Below are 18,538 nucleotides of genomic sequence, written 5' to 3'. Positions count from 1 at the left end.
TGGATTTTTTTTAAAGCAGACTAGACATAGCTGAAGAGATGGAGTAAGCTGGAAGAGAGATCGCAAGAATTTGCCCAGGGGAATTCCCTGGCAGTCCAGTGGTTAGGACTCTGCACTTTCACTGCCGAGGGTGCAGGTTCAATCCCTGGTTGGGGAACTAAGATCCCACAATCCACTCGGTGTGGCCAAAAAAAAAAGAATTTGCTCAAAATGAAGCAGAAGAAAACACAGCAAAAAAGTGAAAAGTCACAGAAGATAGAATGAGGTTCACCACGGGGGAAAGACAATATTTGAAAAGAGAAAGTCATAACTGATGACACTCAGCACTATCTCCCGACAAAGATAAGAGGTTACACACTTCACACTGAAGAATTGTATGGGTGACCTTTGTTTGGTCAAAGATGACAGCCTACCAAATAAAGTAAAAGTAAATAAAGTAGGAAAGCAGAGGCAAAAGATTAACTGAATTACTTAAGGAAAAAGTGAAAACTAACCAGAGACATGATATAACACCTTCCTACCTTTAAAACTCTGGTGCAATGAGTCAATGCAATCAGTGAACAACTGCACGATGCTTGAGGCCACCACAGAATCACTCTCCAGCCAGGGGTAATGTCGTTGGCTGCTTTAAATAAAAGAAACACACACTTAGAAAGGAAACACTATGATTAAATTACTGTACGTCCCAGAGTCTGGGGTTTGCCTAAGTTCTAGAAAACTCTGTGTTATGTAGCCCTAAGACACATTTAGAGCACTTTAAAGACTATAAATTCCTGGAGGTGAATTGTAGCTTTTAATATCAATCATATAATTTTATTTACTTTCCTTCCTAACCTTTATTCCAATGTAATTAAGTTTCAGAAGTGTGCTATCTAAATAACTATTAAATTAACACCTTTTACAACACATCCAATTTATGCCCATAAACCCATCCCTTGTGTATCTTGGTTACATTTCGAATGCCTTAGAAGACGGCTTTCTCTACCTAAAGCATGGGGGATGAAAAGTCATGTAAAAAAAGATGGTCAAAAATGAACAGAGAGGAAATAACCAAAGGATAAACTCTTTATATGAAATTATTAGTTTCTGAATCTGGTATAGAAAGTTCAATATAAAAATAAATTCCATTAGTTCTTCCTGGAAATAAACAGGAAATCTAAATTATGGTAAGCAGTCTCATGGTCACCACAAAATCCTGAAGCTTGTGGATTGTCTAAGGATAGCCCTCTGGGAAAAGCAAAGACCCAGAACTTTTTCTGTTTCCCTCAATGGGCTCTTGAAGCAGCCTGGATGACACAAACAATCTGGACATGGGGGTCAAAGCTCTACCCTGGTCCCAGTCTAGCCCTCACCAGCTGTGGGATTTGAGCAAGACATTCAAGTTTTCTGAATCTCAGGATCAGATTAATTCATACTTATGAAAACACTTTAAATACTGTGATATATACTGTGTAATTCTTACAGAACTCTGGACATCTACCTTTTGTTTGCTTTTAGAGGAAAAAAGACTCGTAAGGCAACTCCTTGCATTTGGACAGCTCTACACCTCTGTTTTAAATGCTTGTGAAATAATGCTTTCATTTAGTTGCAGAGTTCATGTTAAAACAGCAATTCCCACCCAGTAATTTGAAAGCCAACTTAGTTCCAAAAAAATAACTGATACCAGGTAAAATCAAGTTAGCCTCATATTTTGCAGTGTTATATTATCAAAACCTAATTCAGGAGAACAACATCCGTTTTTCTGAAATTAAATACCAACCTCATTCAACTTCTTTATTGTGGAAAACTGGAAATGAGTGTCCAGTTTTGCTTCAAAATCAATAGCTCTGATCAATCTGACTAACAGTTCCAAAAACAGAAAATGTCTTAAGTTTACTTTGTAAAGAAGCGTTCTCTAAATTTAAAATCAAATCTGTGAATCATCAGCTGGACCAAAACACCATCAGAACTTTGTCCATAAATTTTAAAGAAATTTGAATATCAGAAAAACTATTTACCTTTCATTGTCCTCTAAAACCAGTATCCATGGCTTAAAGAGCTGGACGATTACTGAATGTAGGGATCTTAGCACTAAAACAAAGCAAAATTTTTATTGACAAGAAACAAGCCCATCAAATGGAGATGGCCAACAGGCACATGAAAAAATGCTCAACATTGCTAATCATCAGGGAAATGTAAATCAAAACCACAATGAGATATCACCTCTCCCCTGTCACAATGGCTATCAGCAAAAAGAACACAAATACCAAATGTTAACGAAGATGTGAAGAAAAGGGAACCCTTGTACACTGTTGGTGGGAATGTAAATTGGTGCAGCCACTGTGAAAAACAGTATGGAGGTTTCTCAAAAAACTAAAAATAGAACTACTATACGATCCAGCTATTCCACTCCCGGGTGTATATCCAAAAAAAACAAAAGCACTAATTCGAAAAGATACTATGCACCCCAATGTTCATAGCAGCATTATTTAAAATTGCCAAGATATGGAAGCAACCTAGGTGTCCATCAACAGATGAATGGATAAAGAAGATGTGGCATACACACACACACACACACACACACACACACACATACACACAATAAAAAAGAATGAAAATGTTCCATATGCAGCAACATATGGAGGGTTTGGAGGGCATTATGCTAAGTGAAATAAGTCAGACTGAGAAAGACAAATGCTATATGATACCACTTATATGTGGAATCTAAAAAATAAACTAGTGAATATAACAAAAAAGAAGCAGACTCACAGATATAGGGAACAAACTAGTGGTTACCAGTGGGGAGAGGGAAGGGAGAGGGGCAATATAAGGGTAGGAGGTTAAGAGGTACAAACTATTAGGTATAAAATAAGCTACAGAGATATACTGTACAACACAGGGAATATAGCCAATATTTTATAATAACTATAAATGGAGTATAACCTTTAAAAATTGTGAATCACTATATTATACACCTGTTACTTATATAATATTGTACATCAACTATACTTCAATTAAGAAAAAGAAGAAACAAGTCCACCCTTTGTCAAGATCATTGATAACTATATAGAAAATCTACTTATTATCTGTATATTCATAAACCTATGGTGACATACAAACAACATGTTTAATATAACTAAACACGTTTCAGTTTTCATTTGCTGCCATGAAATTTCTTAAATTGAAGAAGTTTTATTATAACACAATGTCATGGACAATTTTATAACACGCATTTTTTAAAAATAAAAACTTAAATACTCTTAATGAGATAAATAATAGGAAGAAAGAGTTGGAGACTGAAACCTATCTCTTTGTACTTCACCTTACAAAGGAGAGGCAGAAACAACCTGAAGCAAGCACCCACTGTGTAAGTGAATATAGGTATGACACATATATGGGTTCACACTTGTACTGTGTATTTCCTATTTCTTCTTCATGACACTCAGATATACAGATTTCTCACCAAGTTTTAAATCTCTTAATGTGTCTGTTCAAGTCTCTTCTCATGGAAGGTCAGAACACCTAAGCTCCATGTTGCACTAAAGGCATATTACCTGTTTTGCTGCTGGCAGATGGATCTTGGGCCAAGCAGGCCATTTCTGAGTCAAGCAGTCTTTTTACAAGGTAGCCCAAGAATGTCTTCATATCTGCCATGTAAGGACTCCATTTTGAGAACAAACCAAAACTTTTAAAGTCCAACGTGGATAACCGAAGCTTATAAAAAAAGTTTGAGAGCCAATGTATAGTCTCCATTACCTAGAAAAGAATGACCGGTTTAAAAAATGCTTACTGAATATCTACTTTCAGTAGAATACTACAGTAGACTGTGATGGAGGGCTTTGACTTGTAATCGAGTTGCAAAGGTATATAGCATATGAAAAGTAAATCAGCAGATTTCAAACTCCTTTTCTAAAGCAAAGGAACCCTTTTTTCAACTAAATTCATGTGGACCCACATCATATAAAATTGATGAAGCTGAGAGCTCTGTGGGACACTGCGTGAAAACCTGCTCGAAGGAGCCAGTGAAGCAGGAGGGTTAAGGTGGGGAGGCGAGGTACACACAGGGGCTGGGGCTGGGCTGTTCCTGAACAGAGAGGCAAGAATCAGACTCTGAGGCATGAGAGAAAGCTGATCCAGGCACAGGAGGCGGGTGCGGGTGGGGGTAGAGGGAACGGGAGATGACTGACAAAGGAAAACACAGGGCTCTTAGAGATAAAAAGATGCGTTGTTAGATATAAATTTTAAATGTGTTCCAGTTGTTTAAAAAACATACAGGGCTTCCCTGGTGGCGCAGTGGTTAAGAATCCTCCTGCCAATGCAGGGGACACAGGTTCGAGCCCTGGTCCGGGAAGATCCCATATGCCGCGGAGCAACTAAGCCCGTGCTCCACAACTACTGAAGCCTGTGTGCCATAGAGCCCTCAGGCTGCAACTACTGAACCTGCGTGCCACAACTACCGAAGCCTGTGCACCTAGAGCCCGTGCTCTGCAACAAGAGAAGCCACCGCAATGAGAAGCCCGCACACCGCAAGGAAGAGTAGCCCCCGCTCGCCGCAACTAGAGAAAGCCTGAGAGCAGCAACAAGGACCCAATGCAGCCAAGAAAAAAAAATTTTTTTTAATAAATAAATTTAAAAAAAAAAAAAAACTACAAAGGAAATGGAAAAGAAACGCGCAAAAACTTCAGAGACCAAGAGCTACACACCTGCTTGTCTGACAAGAGAACATCCGGAGAGCTCTGAAGCACCGTGGTCTCAGCAGAAGCTGCCCCCTGCTGGCAGCCTGGGACGCAGCAGCCCAGGGCTCTTAGGGTGGCTTTCCAACACTCGGGGCTCAGCAGCTGCTCAGCAGAGCCTTGCCAGGCAGGGACAGAGGACAGCAAGTCAGCATCCTTCACAAACTAACTTTCAACTTGAATCAAAGAACACATGTACTTTACAAATGAATGAGTATTAAATAAAAATCCAAAACAAATTCATAAAGATCTGTGGTGCAATGTTCATTGCAGCTCTATTTACAATAGCCAGGACATGGAAGTAACCTAACTGTCCATCGACAGATGAATGGATAAAGAAGATGTGGCACATATATACAATGGAATATTACTCAGCCATAAAAAGGAACGAAACTGAGTTATTTGTAGTGATGTGGATGGACCTAGAGTCTGTCATACAGAGTAAAGTAAGTCAGAAAGAGAAAAACAAATACCGTATGCTAACACATATATATGGAATCTAAAAAAAAAAAAAAAATGGTCATGAAGAACCTAGGGGCAAGATGGGAATAAAGACGCAGACCTACTAGAAAATGGACTTGAGGACATGGGGAGGGGGAAGGGTAAGCTGGGACAAAGTGAGAGAGTGGCATGGACATATATACACTACCAAATGTAAAATAGATAGCTAGTGGGAAGCAGCCGCATAGCACGGGGAGATCAGCTCGGTGCTTTGTGACCAGCTAGAAGGGTGGGATAGGGAGGGTGGGAGGGAGGGAGATGCAAGAGGGAAGACATATGGGGATATATGTCTATGTATAACTGATTCACTTCGTTATAAAGCAGAAACTAACACACCATTGTAAAGCAATTATACTCCAATCAAAACGTTAAAAAAAAAAAAGATCTGTGGTGAAGAGACCAAAGTTAAGAGAACCTATTGAAAGATCTGTCCGCATGGACACTTGACTTTCCGTACTCTTGGTAACCCTACAGGTAGTGAGCACAGCCGAGCCATCTGAGCTGGAATCTGGCGGGGGACTCCCACCTACCAGCCCCTGACTGGGGAATGGTAAAGGTGCCATTTCCCTGGCTGGACAATGTGAGAGAGACAACAAAGGACCCATGGTGCAGAATTGCAACTGCAGAGTCTAGGCTCTGTTCAGGAGGAATCTCTTACTCGCCCCTAAAAGTCCACTCCTACACTGGGCAAAAGCTAAAGCAACACAGAAACAGTATGCAAAAGTAGAGACTACCAACCAGCACTCTGCTACCTGCAAAACTGACTTCCCAGAGGACAGGAATTATACGCCCTCAGGTCCTTTCCCCCCAGAGGTGGCACAAAGATCAACTAGGACAACAGTGGCTCATAGGGGCTGGTCTGAGGGGAAGGATGATCAAGTCAGCTGCACTAGTGGGTGGGAGGTACCTAGGGGACAGTGAAGGGTCTGTGTCCCAATAGCTACTGCGGTCTGGATCTTAGGGCAGAGACCTGGAACACAGCTACAGGTGTGGAGTCATGCACGCCTAGAAGATGTCAGTGAAGCCAGGGAAAATTGCAGTGGGCTCACCCAGGGCAAATCAGACGAGCAAAGGATGAAGCCCTGGGAACACCGATACGGTGGCCAGGGAGGGATGGAAACCAGGAGGCTGGAGGTTATGGAATCTGACAGAGGCAGTACTGTTTTCTTAAGCCTGTAACTGAATTACTTTTCCTGGGAAATAAAAATTTCCTGCTAAATCCAAGTCAATGGTTGCCTATATAAACAATTTACAATCTCTTTAGAAGGTTTCAGGGAAAAAACCCACAATATATGCTTAACCAGTTTTGAAAATTTAGGGCAAAACTTAGCTATGCAAATGTGCATTAAAAATTATACAAGTACATTTCCCTACCACCATTCTCCACGCACCCTGCAACTTGCCTCTGTAGGAAACAATGAACGTTTTGTAGTGCTTTGAAAATGAGACCATACATTTCAGTATTCTTCAGGTAGTCCAATACAAAGATCATTAACTTATTCATTATACTATTTCTATGATGTAACACAAAGACTTGACATAAAGCAAAATTTAGTTTTCCATTACATCTATAAACAGGATGAAGTTTACATGAAAAAAAGTAAATACTATCTCATTTTTCAAATTTCAATAAAATTCCTGCCTAGTGAAATTCCAAAAATAAAAAAGCCTACACTCTTTATTTCTCCTCTGATCTCCAACACTCTGATGGAAAACTGCAGGAGGGGGACAGAAACAGTGGGAATTTGGAAAATTTAATGCTGCTCTCTTTCTCTTGGATAATATAAATACAGTGTATCATTATACAGGGATAAAATTTATTTGCAAAAAACAAGAGTCAAAAAATTAGGGGGGAGAAAGACTAAATTTATCCACCATTTTGGAACTATAGAGAAACCAACCAGCATATTAAGCATACTGTAAAGGAGTAACTTCCTCCTCTTCCCAAATCTACAGTCACCAGAGTAAGCAGGCCCACCCCAGTTCAGGACAGCTGCAAAGTCGAGGTAAAAAGGTGGGTGCATGACTCCAACCCCAATGTCTAAGAGCTGTCTTGCCCAATTAGGGCCCATTCTGACATTTAGGACAATAACTGACCATTTTTACAGACAGCAACCTTTTGGGCATTGTTCACTGAGCACTTTGGGTGAAGATTAGTGATTCTAAACTCCTGCATACTTGCATTATTTTTACATTTTTGGATGACATCTGTAGAATGGTAAATGTCATATTAAACATTCACTGTGATCTAATCAGTCACAATTAAGGCACTTACTTTGCATCAGCAGCCTCAGAATGTCACTGTACTGGTCAGGGAACTGGTAGAGAAGAAGGTAAGTCCAGTGCTTACAGAAAAGATTAAATGGCATCAAAATATCTTCATCTGGTTCAAGGCCCCAGGCAGTAAGTGCCAAATGAATGGACTCCAGAAGCCTGGTACGATCAGACAGAGGAGGTTTAGTGGCGTTTAACCATTGCTTAAGATCGAACTAAAAAGAAAAGGAAATAAGAAGCAGTTTTATTTATACTAGAAAATTAATTGAAATAGAGAAAATTATGTGCAAATTTAGTTTGAAAGTCAAAGCTTACCTAGCATTTAGCTTTCTATAAAGATTGAAACTAAAATTTATATACTTAAAAGAATCTAGGCAGTTCAGTAACTGACGGTACCATTATGCCTCTATCTATACTTCAGTCTCTGGGATTGCAGAGGCAGTTTTCTCAGCCCTGCATGCTTTTTTGCAATTTAAAAATCTTGTTGTTAAGTTTTCCCTACAACACAAGGATCAGAACTTCGTAGTTCTTCTTCACTGGTCATAGTGCCACAAACAAGTGGCCACTTTATGGAACTATCTCCATCTAATGGCCATGTTTCAAAGAGTGCATCAGTTAGTGAAAATTCAGAGTATTGATATCACCTTCCAGAATCCCAAACTATAAAACATGGTCTCCCCCATTACAAACTGAGATCAGTCTCCAGGTCCTAAAAAATGCCCAGGTTTTATGACTCACAGATGTCAGAGAAGTACGACTGAAGGCAAAATAGCTAAGGTTCTGAAATTCTCAACTGGTTAAGTAAATTCATTGCCTTGGTCTGAGTTAATATTCTATTAGGAATAAAACAAAGGCAATTTGCTTAGATTGGGCTTATTCTAAATATGAGACACTCTGACATATTACAACTCAATTATCAAACACAATTAAGGCATACATTCAAAAGAAGGATGTACTAAATTATTACTATGAATATTTCAAAACTGTATGAAGTTTTTAAAGAGAGTTTGGGAACTGGTCCTTTTTATACTACATGAGTAAGACTGCCCTATATAACAGAATCAGCGCCCCCAGAAGCAGCAGCTCTGGGATGCTATTTGAAGATGATATCAAATGTGAAAATGGCCTGTCAGTCTCCAGTCCACCTGGAGACAGAGCTCCGAGGGCCGTGCATTTCTGTGGAGCTGGGAAACAACAGCAGTATCTACGTTTCAATGACAACAGCAGGACTGAATGACAGCTCACCTTGGTCAGCAGCATGAAAATCATATCACTGTTGTCCTCACTCAGAAACTTCACCACTTTCTCATACAGCTGTATGAACTCCGCAGGCGTAGCGTTGGGAGTAAAGAAAGGAGACAAGAGAGAGCAGAGCCTTCTGTTCTTCAGAATGGTCTGAAGGACTTTTCTGCATTCTGATTTAGTGCCACTTATAAACACCTTGAAAGAATTAAAAAGGGAGAATGTCATTAAATTCTCCCCTCCCCAACTTTTACTTAAGCACCCAAGTTTTAAGGAATAGTACATAAGGCAAATAGAATTTTTTCTAAATGAGAATATGAAACAATCAAAAGAAATCTAAAATCAACATCGATAAACCTGTCACTTCCAATGTAAGTGATATTAAAAATTCTGGATAATCCATTCATTTCATTTGGACACACCAAAGAAAATGTTTAAAAGATTAAAATATTGGGATAATCTGAATCTGGAAATTTGCAATGTACCCACCATGATTGCTAAGTATTCAAAGTGATTCTGCATTACGTCAGAAAAAAAACTTCTAGGTTACACATTTTATTGAGATGTGCTTTTAATACTTTTAAAAAGCTAATTTTCACAACTAATATACACACAAGATAACCTCACCTTCTTGTAACTTGGTTCTAATGTTTAAAAGTACTAGAATATAAGTGAATATTTAAATAATCTCAGAGTCAGGAAAGCTTTCATAAGCTTGACCAGAGGCAGAAATAATAAAGGACAAGACTGATAGATTTGAATATATAAAAATTTTTACTTCAATACGGCAAAAAGCATCATAAAATTAAAGAAAAATGATAAAGTAGAAAAATTATACCACATTCCAGATACCAGGTTACCAGTCTGAGGAGCTCTTTCAAAACAATCAAAAAACAAGAAACTCTCCAGCAGAAAACATGCAAAGGACAATACCAGAAAAATCACACAAAAAAATTATTAAACAGCCAATAATCATCTGAAAAGTTAGGCAACTGAACAAGTACTTAAAGAAATACAACTTAAAATAATCACAAAGTACCACTTCCCCTATTAGATTAGCAAGACTTATAAAGAATGATCATTCCTAATGTTAGTTCTAATATGGAGAATAATAAACTCAAACCCTGCTATTATAATGTAAATAGGTACAAACTTCCCAGGAGGACAGTATAATAATATACATCAAACACTAATCCTTTTGACATAGCAATCATACTTCTAGGAAATTATCCTAGGAAAAACAGCACAATAATTTCACAAAGATATGTAAGAATATTTAGCTCAGGCTTACCGTAGCAAAACAAACAACCTACCTAAATATTCATCCAGAGGGCACTGGCTCAATACATTACAATATATCTATACCATGGAACACTATATATTAAATACCATGATATAGGTCTGTATTTATTATCAAGAATAATGTCTAAAACATGTGTTTGAGTGAAAAAAGCAGGTTATAAAACAGCATGTGCTAGTTATTAACTGTGTATTTTTACATATACACACATAAACTAATAGACATAGATACACAAGACAAACTATAATGAAATGTTAGCTATGTAACCAATATCTCCAGGAGATGAGGATTGTGAGAAATTTTTCTTCTTTATACTTTTTTTTTTTACATCTTTATTGGAGTGTAATTGCTTTACAGTGTTTTGTTAGTTTCTGCTGTATAACAAAGTGAATCAGCTATATACATACGTAAACCCCCATATCCCCTCCCTCTTGTGTCTCCCTCCCACCCTCCCTATCCCACCCCTGTAGGTGGTCGCAAAGCACAGAGCTGTTCTCCCTGTGCTATGTAGCTGCTTCCCACTAGCTACCTATTTTACATTTGGTAGTGTATATATGCCAATGCTACTCTCTCACTTTGTCCCAGCTTACCATTCTCCCTCCCCGTGTCCTCAAGTCCATTCTCTATGCCTGTGTCTTTATTCCTGTCCTGCCCTTAGGTTCATCAGAACCATTTTTTTTTTAAGATTCCATATATATGTGTTAGCATATGGTATTTGTTTTTCTCTTTCTGACTTCACTCTGTATGACAGACTCTAGGTCCATCCACCTCACTACAAATGACTCAATTTCGTTTCTTTTTATGGCTGAGTAATATTCCACTGTATATATGTGCCACAGCTTCTTTATCCATTCATCTGTCAATGGACACTTAGGTTGCTTCCATGTGCTGGCTATTGTAAATAGTGCTGCGATGAACATTGTGGCACATGACTCTTTGAAATATGGTTTTCTCAGGGTATATGCCCAGTAGTGGGATTGCTGGGTCATATGGTAGTTCTATTTTTAGTCTTTTAAGGAAGCTCTATACTGTTCTCCATAGTGGCTGTATCAATTTACATTCCCACCAACAGTGCAAGAGGGTTCCCTTTTCTCCATACCCTCTCCAGCATTTACTGTTTGTAGATTTTTTGATGGTGGCCATTCTGACTGCTGTGAGGTGATACCTCATGGTAGTTTTGATTTGCATTTCTCTACTGATTAGTGATGTTGAGCATCTTTTCATGTGTTTGTTGGCAATCTGTATATCTTCTTTGGAGAAATCTCTCTTTAGGTCCTCTGCCCATTTTTGGATTGGGTTGGGGTTTTTTTTGATATTGAGCTGCATGTATATTTTGGAGATTAATCCTTTGTCAGCTGCTTCGTTTGCAAGTATTTTCTCCCATTCTGAGGGTTGTCTTTTCGTTTTTATGGTTTCCTTTGTTGTGTAAAAGCTTTTAAGTTTCATTAGGTCCCATTTGTTTATTTTTATTTTTATTTCCATTTCTCTAGGAGGGGGGGTCAAAAAGGATCTTGCTGTGATTTATGTCATAGAGTGTCCTACCTATGTTTTACTCTAAGAGTTTTATACTATCTGGCCTTACATTTAGGTCTTTAATCCATTTTGAGTTTATTTTTGTATATGGTGTTAGGAAGTGTTCCAATTTCATTCTTTTACATGTAGCTGTCCTGTTTTCCCAGCACCACTTATTGAAGAGGCTGTCTTTTCTCCTTTGTATACTCTTGCCTCCTTTATCAAAGATAAGGTGATCATATATGTCTGGGTTTAACTCTGGGCTTTCTATCCTGTTCCACTGATCTATATTTCTGTTTTTGTGCCAGTACCATACTGTCTTGATTACTGTAGCTTTGTACTATAGTCTGAAGTCAGGGAGCCTGATTCCTCCAGCTCCGTTTTTCTTTCTCAAGATTGCTTTGGCTATTCGGGTCTTTTGTGTTTCCATACAAATTGTGAAATTTTTTGTTCTAGTTCTGTGAAAAATGCCATTGGTAGTTTGATAGGGATTGCACTGAATCTGCAGATTGCTTTGGGTAGTACAGTCATTTTCACAATGTTGATTCTTCTAATTCAAGAACATAGTATATCTCTCCATCTGTTTATATCATCTTTAATTTCTTTCATCAGTGTCTTATAGTTCTCTGCATAAAGGTCTTTTGTCTCCTTAGGTAGGTTTATTCCTAGGTATTTTATTCTTTTTGTTGCAATAGTAAATGGGAGTGTTTCCATAATTTCTCATTCAGATTTTTCATCATTAGTGTACAGGAATCAAAGGGATTTCTGTGCATTAATTTTGTATCCTGCTACTCTACCAAATTCATTGATTAGCTCTAGTAGTTTTCTGGTAGCATCTTTAGGATTCTCTATGTATAGTATCATGTCATCTGCAAACAGTGACACCTTTACTTCTTCTTTTCTGATTTGGATTCCTTTTATTTATTTTTCTTCTCTGATTGCTGTGGCTAACACTTCCCAAACTATGTTGAATAATAATGGTGAGAGTGGGCAACCTTATCTTGTTCTTGATCTTAGAGGAAATGGTTTCAGTTTTTCACCATTAAGAACGATGTTGGCTGTGGGTTTGTCCTATATGGTCTTTATATGTTGAGGTAGGTTCTCTCTGTGCCTACTTTCTGAAGAGTTTTTATCATAAATGGGTGTTGAATTTTGTCAAAAGCTTTTTCTGCATCTATTGAGATAATCATATGGTTTTTATCCTTCAATTTGTTAATATGGTGTATCACATTGATTGATTTGCGTATATTGAAGAATCCTTGCATTCCTGGGATAAACCCCACTTGATCATGGTGTATGATCCTTTTAATGTGCTGTTGGATTCTGTTTGCTAGTATTTTGTTGAGGATTTCTACACCTATGTTCAGAGATATTGACCTGTAGTTTTCTTTTTTTGTGACATCTTTGTCTGGTTTTGGTATCAGAGTGATGGTGGCCTTGTAGAATGAGTTTGGGAGCGTTCCTCCCTCTGTTATGTTCTGGAAGAGTTTGAGAAGGATAGGTGTTAGCTCTTCTCTAAATGTTTGAAAGAATTCGTCTGTGAAGTCATCTGGTCCTGGGCTTTTGTTAGTTGGAAGATTTTTAATCACAGTTTCAATTTCAGTGCTTGTGATTGGTCTGTTTATATTTTCTATTTCTTCCTGGTTCAGTCTCAGAAGGTTGTGCTTTTCTAAGAATTTGTCCATTTCTTCCAGGTTGTCCATTTTATTGGCATAGAGTTGCCTGTAGTAGTCTCTTAGGATGCTTTGTATTTCTGCAGTGTCTGTTGTAACTTCTCCTTTTTCATTTCTAATTTTATTGATTTGAGTCCTCTCCCTCTTTTTCTTGATGAGTCTGGCTAATGGTTTATCAATTTTGTTTATCTTCTGAAAGAACCAGCTTTTAGTTTTATTGATCTTTGCTATTGTTTCCTTCATTTGTTTTTCATTTATTTCTGATCTGATCTTTATGATTTCTTTCCTTCTGCTAACTTCGGGTTTTTTTGGTTCTTCTTTCTCTAATTGCTTTAGGTGTAAGGTTAGATTGTTTGAGATTTTTCTTGTGTCTTGAGGTAGGACTGTATTGCTATAAACTTCCCTCTTAGAACTGCTTTTGCTGCATCCCATAGGTTTTAGGTCAGCGTGTTTTCATTGTCATTTGTCTCTAGGTAATTTATGATTTCCTCTTTGATTTCTTCAGTGATCACTTGGTTATTTAGTGGCATATTGTTTAGCCTCCCTGTGTTTGTATTTTTTACAGTTTTTTTCCTGTAATTGATATCTAGTCTCAGAGCGTTGTGGTCGGAAAAGATACCTGATACGATTTCAATTTTCTTAAATTTACCAAGGCTTCATTTGTGACCCAAGATATGATCTATCCTGGAGAACGTTCCATGAGCACTTGAGAAGAAAGTGTATTCTGTTGTTTTTGGATGGAATGTCCTACAAATATCAATTAGGTCCATCTTGTTTAACGTGTCACTTCAAGTTTGTGTTTCCTTATTTATTTTCATTTTGGATGATCTGTCCATCGGTGAAAGTGAGGTGTTAAAGTCCCCTACTATGATTGTGTTACTGTCAATTTCCCCTTTTATGGCTGTTAGCATTTGCCTTATGTATTGAGGTGCTCCTATGTTGGGTGCATAAATATTACAATTGTTATATCTTCTTCTTGGATTGATCCCTTGATCATTATGTAATGTCCTTCTTTGTCTCTTGCAATAGTCTTTAAAGTCTATTTTGTCTGATATGAGAATTGCTACTCAGCTTTCTTTTGACTTCCATTTGCATAGAATATCTTTTTCCATCCCCTCACTTTCAGTCTGTATGTGTCCCTAGGTCTGAAGTGGGTCTCTTGTAGACAGCATATGTACAGGTCTTGTTTTTGTATCCATTCATACAGTCTATGTCTTTTGGTTGGAGCATTTAATCCACTTACATTTAAGGTTATTAGCGATATGTCTGTTCCTATTACCATTTTCTTAATTGTTTTGGGTTTGTTTTTGTAGGCCTTTTCTTTCTCTTGTGTTTCCTGCCTAGAGAAGTTCCTTTACCATTTGTTGTAAAGCTGGTTTGGTGGTGCTGAATTCTCTTAGCTTTTGCTTGTCTGTAAAGGTTTTAATTTCTCCATCGAATCTGAATGAGATCTTTGCTGGGTAGAGTAATCTTGGTTGTAGGTTTTTCCCTTTCATCACTTTAAATATGTCCTGCCACTCCCTTCTGGCTTGCAGAGTTTCTGCTGAAAGATCAGATGTTAACCTTATGGGGATTCCTTTGTATGTTATTTGTTGCTTTTCCCTTGCTGCATTTAATATTTTTTCTTTGTATTTAATTTTTGATAGTTTGATTAATATGTGTCTCAGCGTGTTTCTCTTTAGGTTTATCCAGTATGGTACTCTCTGTGTTTCCTGGACTTCATTGACTATTTCCTTTCCCATGTTAGGGAAGTTTTCAACTATAATCTCTTCAAATATTTTCTCAGACCCTTTCTTTTTCTCTTCTTCTTCTGGGACCCCTATAATTCGAATGTTGGTGCGTTTAATGTTGTCCCAGAGGTCTCTGAGACTGTCCTCAACTCTTTTCATTCTTTTTTCTTTATTCTGTTCCCTGGCAGTTATTTCCACCATTTTATCTTCCAGCTCACTTATCTGTTCTTCTGCCTCAGTTATTCTGTTATTGACTCCTTCTAGAGTATTTTTAATTTCAGTAATTGTCTTGTTCATCATTGTTTGTTTGCTCTTTAGTTCTTCTAGGTCCTTGTTAAGTGTTTCTTGTATTTTCTCCATTCTGTTTCCAAGATTTTGGATCACCTTTACTATCATTACTCTGAATTCTTTTTCAGGTAGGTTGCCTATTTCATCTTCATTTATTTGGTCTTGTAGGTTTTTACCTTGCTCCTTCGTCTGTAACATGTTTTTGTTGTTTCATTTTTTTTTTTGATGGGTGGTGCTGTATTCCTGTCTTACTGGTTGTTTGGCCTGAGACGTCCAGTACTGGAGTTTGCAGGCAGTTGGATAGAGCTGGGTCTTGGTGCTGAGGTGAGGACCTCCGTGAGGTCTCACCCCGATTGATATTCCCTGAAGTCTGAGGTTCTCTGTTAGTCCAGTGGTTTGGACTTGGACCTCCCACCACAGGCGCTCGGGCCTGACCTCCAGCCTGGGAACCAAGATCCCACAAGCTTCGTGGAGCAGTAAAAGAGAAAAAAGAAAAAAAGGAGCAGTACAATATCAAAGAATAAAAAACAAACAGAATTAGAAAGACAAAAATTATATTAGGAAAAATAAAACTATAACTGAAACAACTGCAACAAGGTAAAATAAAACCACAACAGAGAAAAGAAAAAAAAACTAAAAAAAAAAAGGGCGGGGGGTGGGGGGGGAGGGGGGAACAAGCCAAAGGAGAGAACAATAACAAAGTTTAAAGAGTAAAAGTAGAAAAATAAAAGATTTATTAGGAAAAATAAAAATATAAAAGAATTAACAACAATGAATCAACAAGGTAAAACAGAACCCCAATCTAAAAGAGGAAAAAAGGAAAAAAAAAAAAAAAAAAAAAAGCCTTGGCTATGGGGGCAGAGTTTAGGCAGGGTGGAATTTAGGCAGGGGTGGGGTTTAGGGTGGGGCGGGACCTAGGCAGGTGGGAGATGACGTTTGAGTGTGGGGCGGGGCCTAGGCTCAGGATCCATGCAGCCAGAAAAGGCCTTGGGGGCGGGGCCTAGGCGGGGCGACGTTCAAGCGTGGGGCGGGGCCTCTGCTTAGGACCTGTGTGGAAGGGGAGAGGCAGCACGTGGAAAGGAGGGCCTCTGGAGTGTGGAGTTCCGGAGTTTGTAGGTAGGGCCCTGGGAGAGGGTGTGTGGGTGGGGTTTAGGCCCAGCGCATTGGAGGGGGTCTCTGAGTGTAGAGGTGGGGCCCTGGGTGGGGGTGTAGGGGCGGGGCTTGGGTTCTGCGCAGCAGGAGGGAGGCTCTGAGGGCAGAGGATTAGGCCCGGGAGCCCAACAGGCTTCCCGGTGCCTAAGTGGCCAGGGAAAGCGCTGGCCCCGTTCCCTTCCGTTCCTTCATGCCCCTCCCCCACCATCTCCCCCAGGGTCTTCCCCGTCGCCGCTGGACCCCTAACCGTGGGTGGGTCCCGCTGGTGTAGGACTCCTCCCCTCCCCCAGCCACCCCTCAGGGATGCCGGTCCCGGAGGTCTGGCCTTTACTTTTGCTCCCCCTTCCCTCCCTCCCACTCCCTCAGGACCCGTGTGGCTGGAGGGGGCCTAGGTGGGCAGAGGATCAGGCCGGGGAGCTCAGCAGGTTCCTGGGGGCCCAAGTGGGCAGGGGAAACCTGGCCACGCTCCCTTTTGATCCTCTGCCCTCCCAATCATTCCCCAATTCCCCCCTTCCCTTCCCCCAGCCGCTCCTCAGGGGCACCACTCCCGTCCCACCTCCACTTCTCCTCCCCCTGCACTCCCCCCACACCCCACGTCCTGCCCAGTCGCTGGAGGTTCCTTCCGTCCCCTTAGGTGTCCATGGTCCCCCTCTGGTGCCTGGTAGGTGCCCTAGTTGTGAGGAGACGCAAATTCCGCATCCTCCTAGAACATCATCTTGACTCCGCCCCCTCTTTACACTTTTTATGCTGTCTGTATTGCTTATAATAAGCACTCAACAATTTTATAATCAGGCAAAAATCTATTCTAAAACATCTATTTTAAAATCTGCTCAGTATCACCTCCCTAAAAGTATCCAATAAATAGGTACTTATTTAATTGAATTTGGGTGAGAGTACCTGATCAATTAGTATTTATATGTTTTCCAGCAAGTGGCATTTCTTGCTTTTATGACACATTTCATAAATCTGTACGGATACAATGCCCCTGCCCTTGTTAAATATCCATATATTTAACAATAAGTCAAATAAGTAAATAAATGGTGACTAGCAACTGGGAGGCAGCGATGGACAGGTGGAGCAAGCACAGAATGTTGAGTCAGACGACCTGGGGTCCCTCTCAGCTCCAGCACTCACCAGCTGTATTCCTTAGGCAAGTCACTTAATCTTTTAGAGATCAGTTTTCTCATCTTTAAGATGGGAATGCTATCAATCACACAGAGTCACTGTGAGGGTGAAATAAAATAATGAATCAAAAAGAATTTTATAAACAATAAAGAGCTTTGGTAATACCACTGTTAACACAGCATAAGATAGAATCTGATGTCTCCCCAGAGACTTACATATATTAATAATTTAATATCTCTTGTATGAAAAGCAGAATTCCATATCAACAATTCCAACAACATCTTGAGAAGTCAGCAATTCAAAGGGGCTTCTGACTTAGGTAAGACTCTGAACCTATAATATAAGTGTGGAGTCAACCCTGACTATATGTAATGAGGACACTGTAGGGACTCATCATATGTAAATAAGGCTAAAAACACAGGATAACCTTACCTGTCCCAAGATCTCAATGCATGAAGTAAAGAACTGCCTTGTGGGAGGATGACGCTGGGTCTCATCACTGACGTAATCCACAACAGTAAAGAAGAGGCTGATGCCAACCTTCTGAACCCCAGGGGTGGGGTGCGACTGGTAGGCATTCACTAAGGCCCTGTGGGAAAATGTAGGTAAGGCTATTGGTCTACAGTAAAAGAATTCAGACCCACAGTGTTTCCCTGATACTCTACATTTCTCAGGCAATATTCTTAAGAGTCCTCAGAGCCCCATATGAATGTCACTTTAGAAATATTTCACGGGATAGCTTCCAACTTGACCCAACAACTTTTCAATACACAGAAGTGATTTTATGTCCTCCTGGGGGGAAAAAATTCAGCCTTTATTAACATTAAATATTTTCATAATTGTATGTAATTCATAATTTATTACTCAATTTCACATATTATAATATAAATACATATTTTTAAACACAAGAACCTTGATTTCCCTAAATTTTAAAATTCAAAATACTGACTTAGGTTGAAGAAAAAGATTTTTGTATAGAACAAGATCCTAGAATAAAAGATATCTCTCTTCTAATTCTCACTCTGTTTT

The 18,538-nt window shown here is 39.3% G+C and overlaps 1 protein-coding gene across 4 annotated transcripts in view; it reads right to left on the bottom strand.

Annotated features, from left to right (window-relative positions):
* EPG5 (ectopic P-granules 5 autophagy tethering factor) overlaps positions 1 to 18,538 on the bottom strand; it is a 128,802-nt gene that overhangs the window by 29,553 nt on the left and 80,711 nt on the right. For 2 of the 4 annotated variants that reach the window (XM_082416690.1, XM_082416692.1), the window contains exons 29-35: positions 17,942 to 18,098; positions 8,733 to 8,927; positions 7,489 to 7,702; positions 4,683 to 4,831; positions 3,534 to 3,735; positions 1,998 to 2,070; positions 522 to 622 (exon numbers count right to left, since the gene is read on the bottom strand). In XM_082416690.1, coding sequence (XP_082272816.1) covers positions 522 to 622; positions 1,998 to 2,070; positions 3,534 to 3,735; positions 4,683 to 4,831; positions 7,489 to 7,702; positions 8,733 to 8,927; positions 17,942 to 18,098 — 1,091 coding nt within the window. Of the gene's footprint in view, positions 1 to 521; positions 626 to 1,997; positions 2,071 to 3,533; positions 3,736 to 4,682; positions 4,832 to 7,488; positions 7,703 to 8,732; positions 8,928 to 17,941; positions 18,099 to 18,538 lie in introns of all 4 variants that reach the window. The other 2 variants (XM_082416689.1, XM_082416691.1) reach the window with 1 other exon arrangement.

Source organism: Balaenoptera physalus (genome assembly GCF_965194825.1).
Source record: "Balaenoptera physalus genome assembly, chromosome: 12".
In the NCBI taxonomy this organism is placed as follows: domain Eukaryota; kingdom Metazoa; phylum Chordata; class Mammalia; order Artiodactyla; family Balaenopteridae; genus Balaenoptera; species Balaenoptera physalus.
Note: the sequence above shows the minus strand (reverse complement) of the source record. Positions and strands in the feature narration are given on the sequence as shown.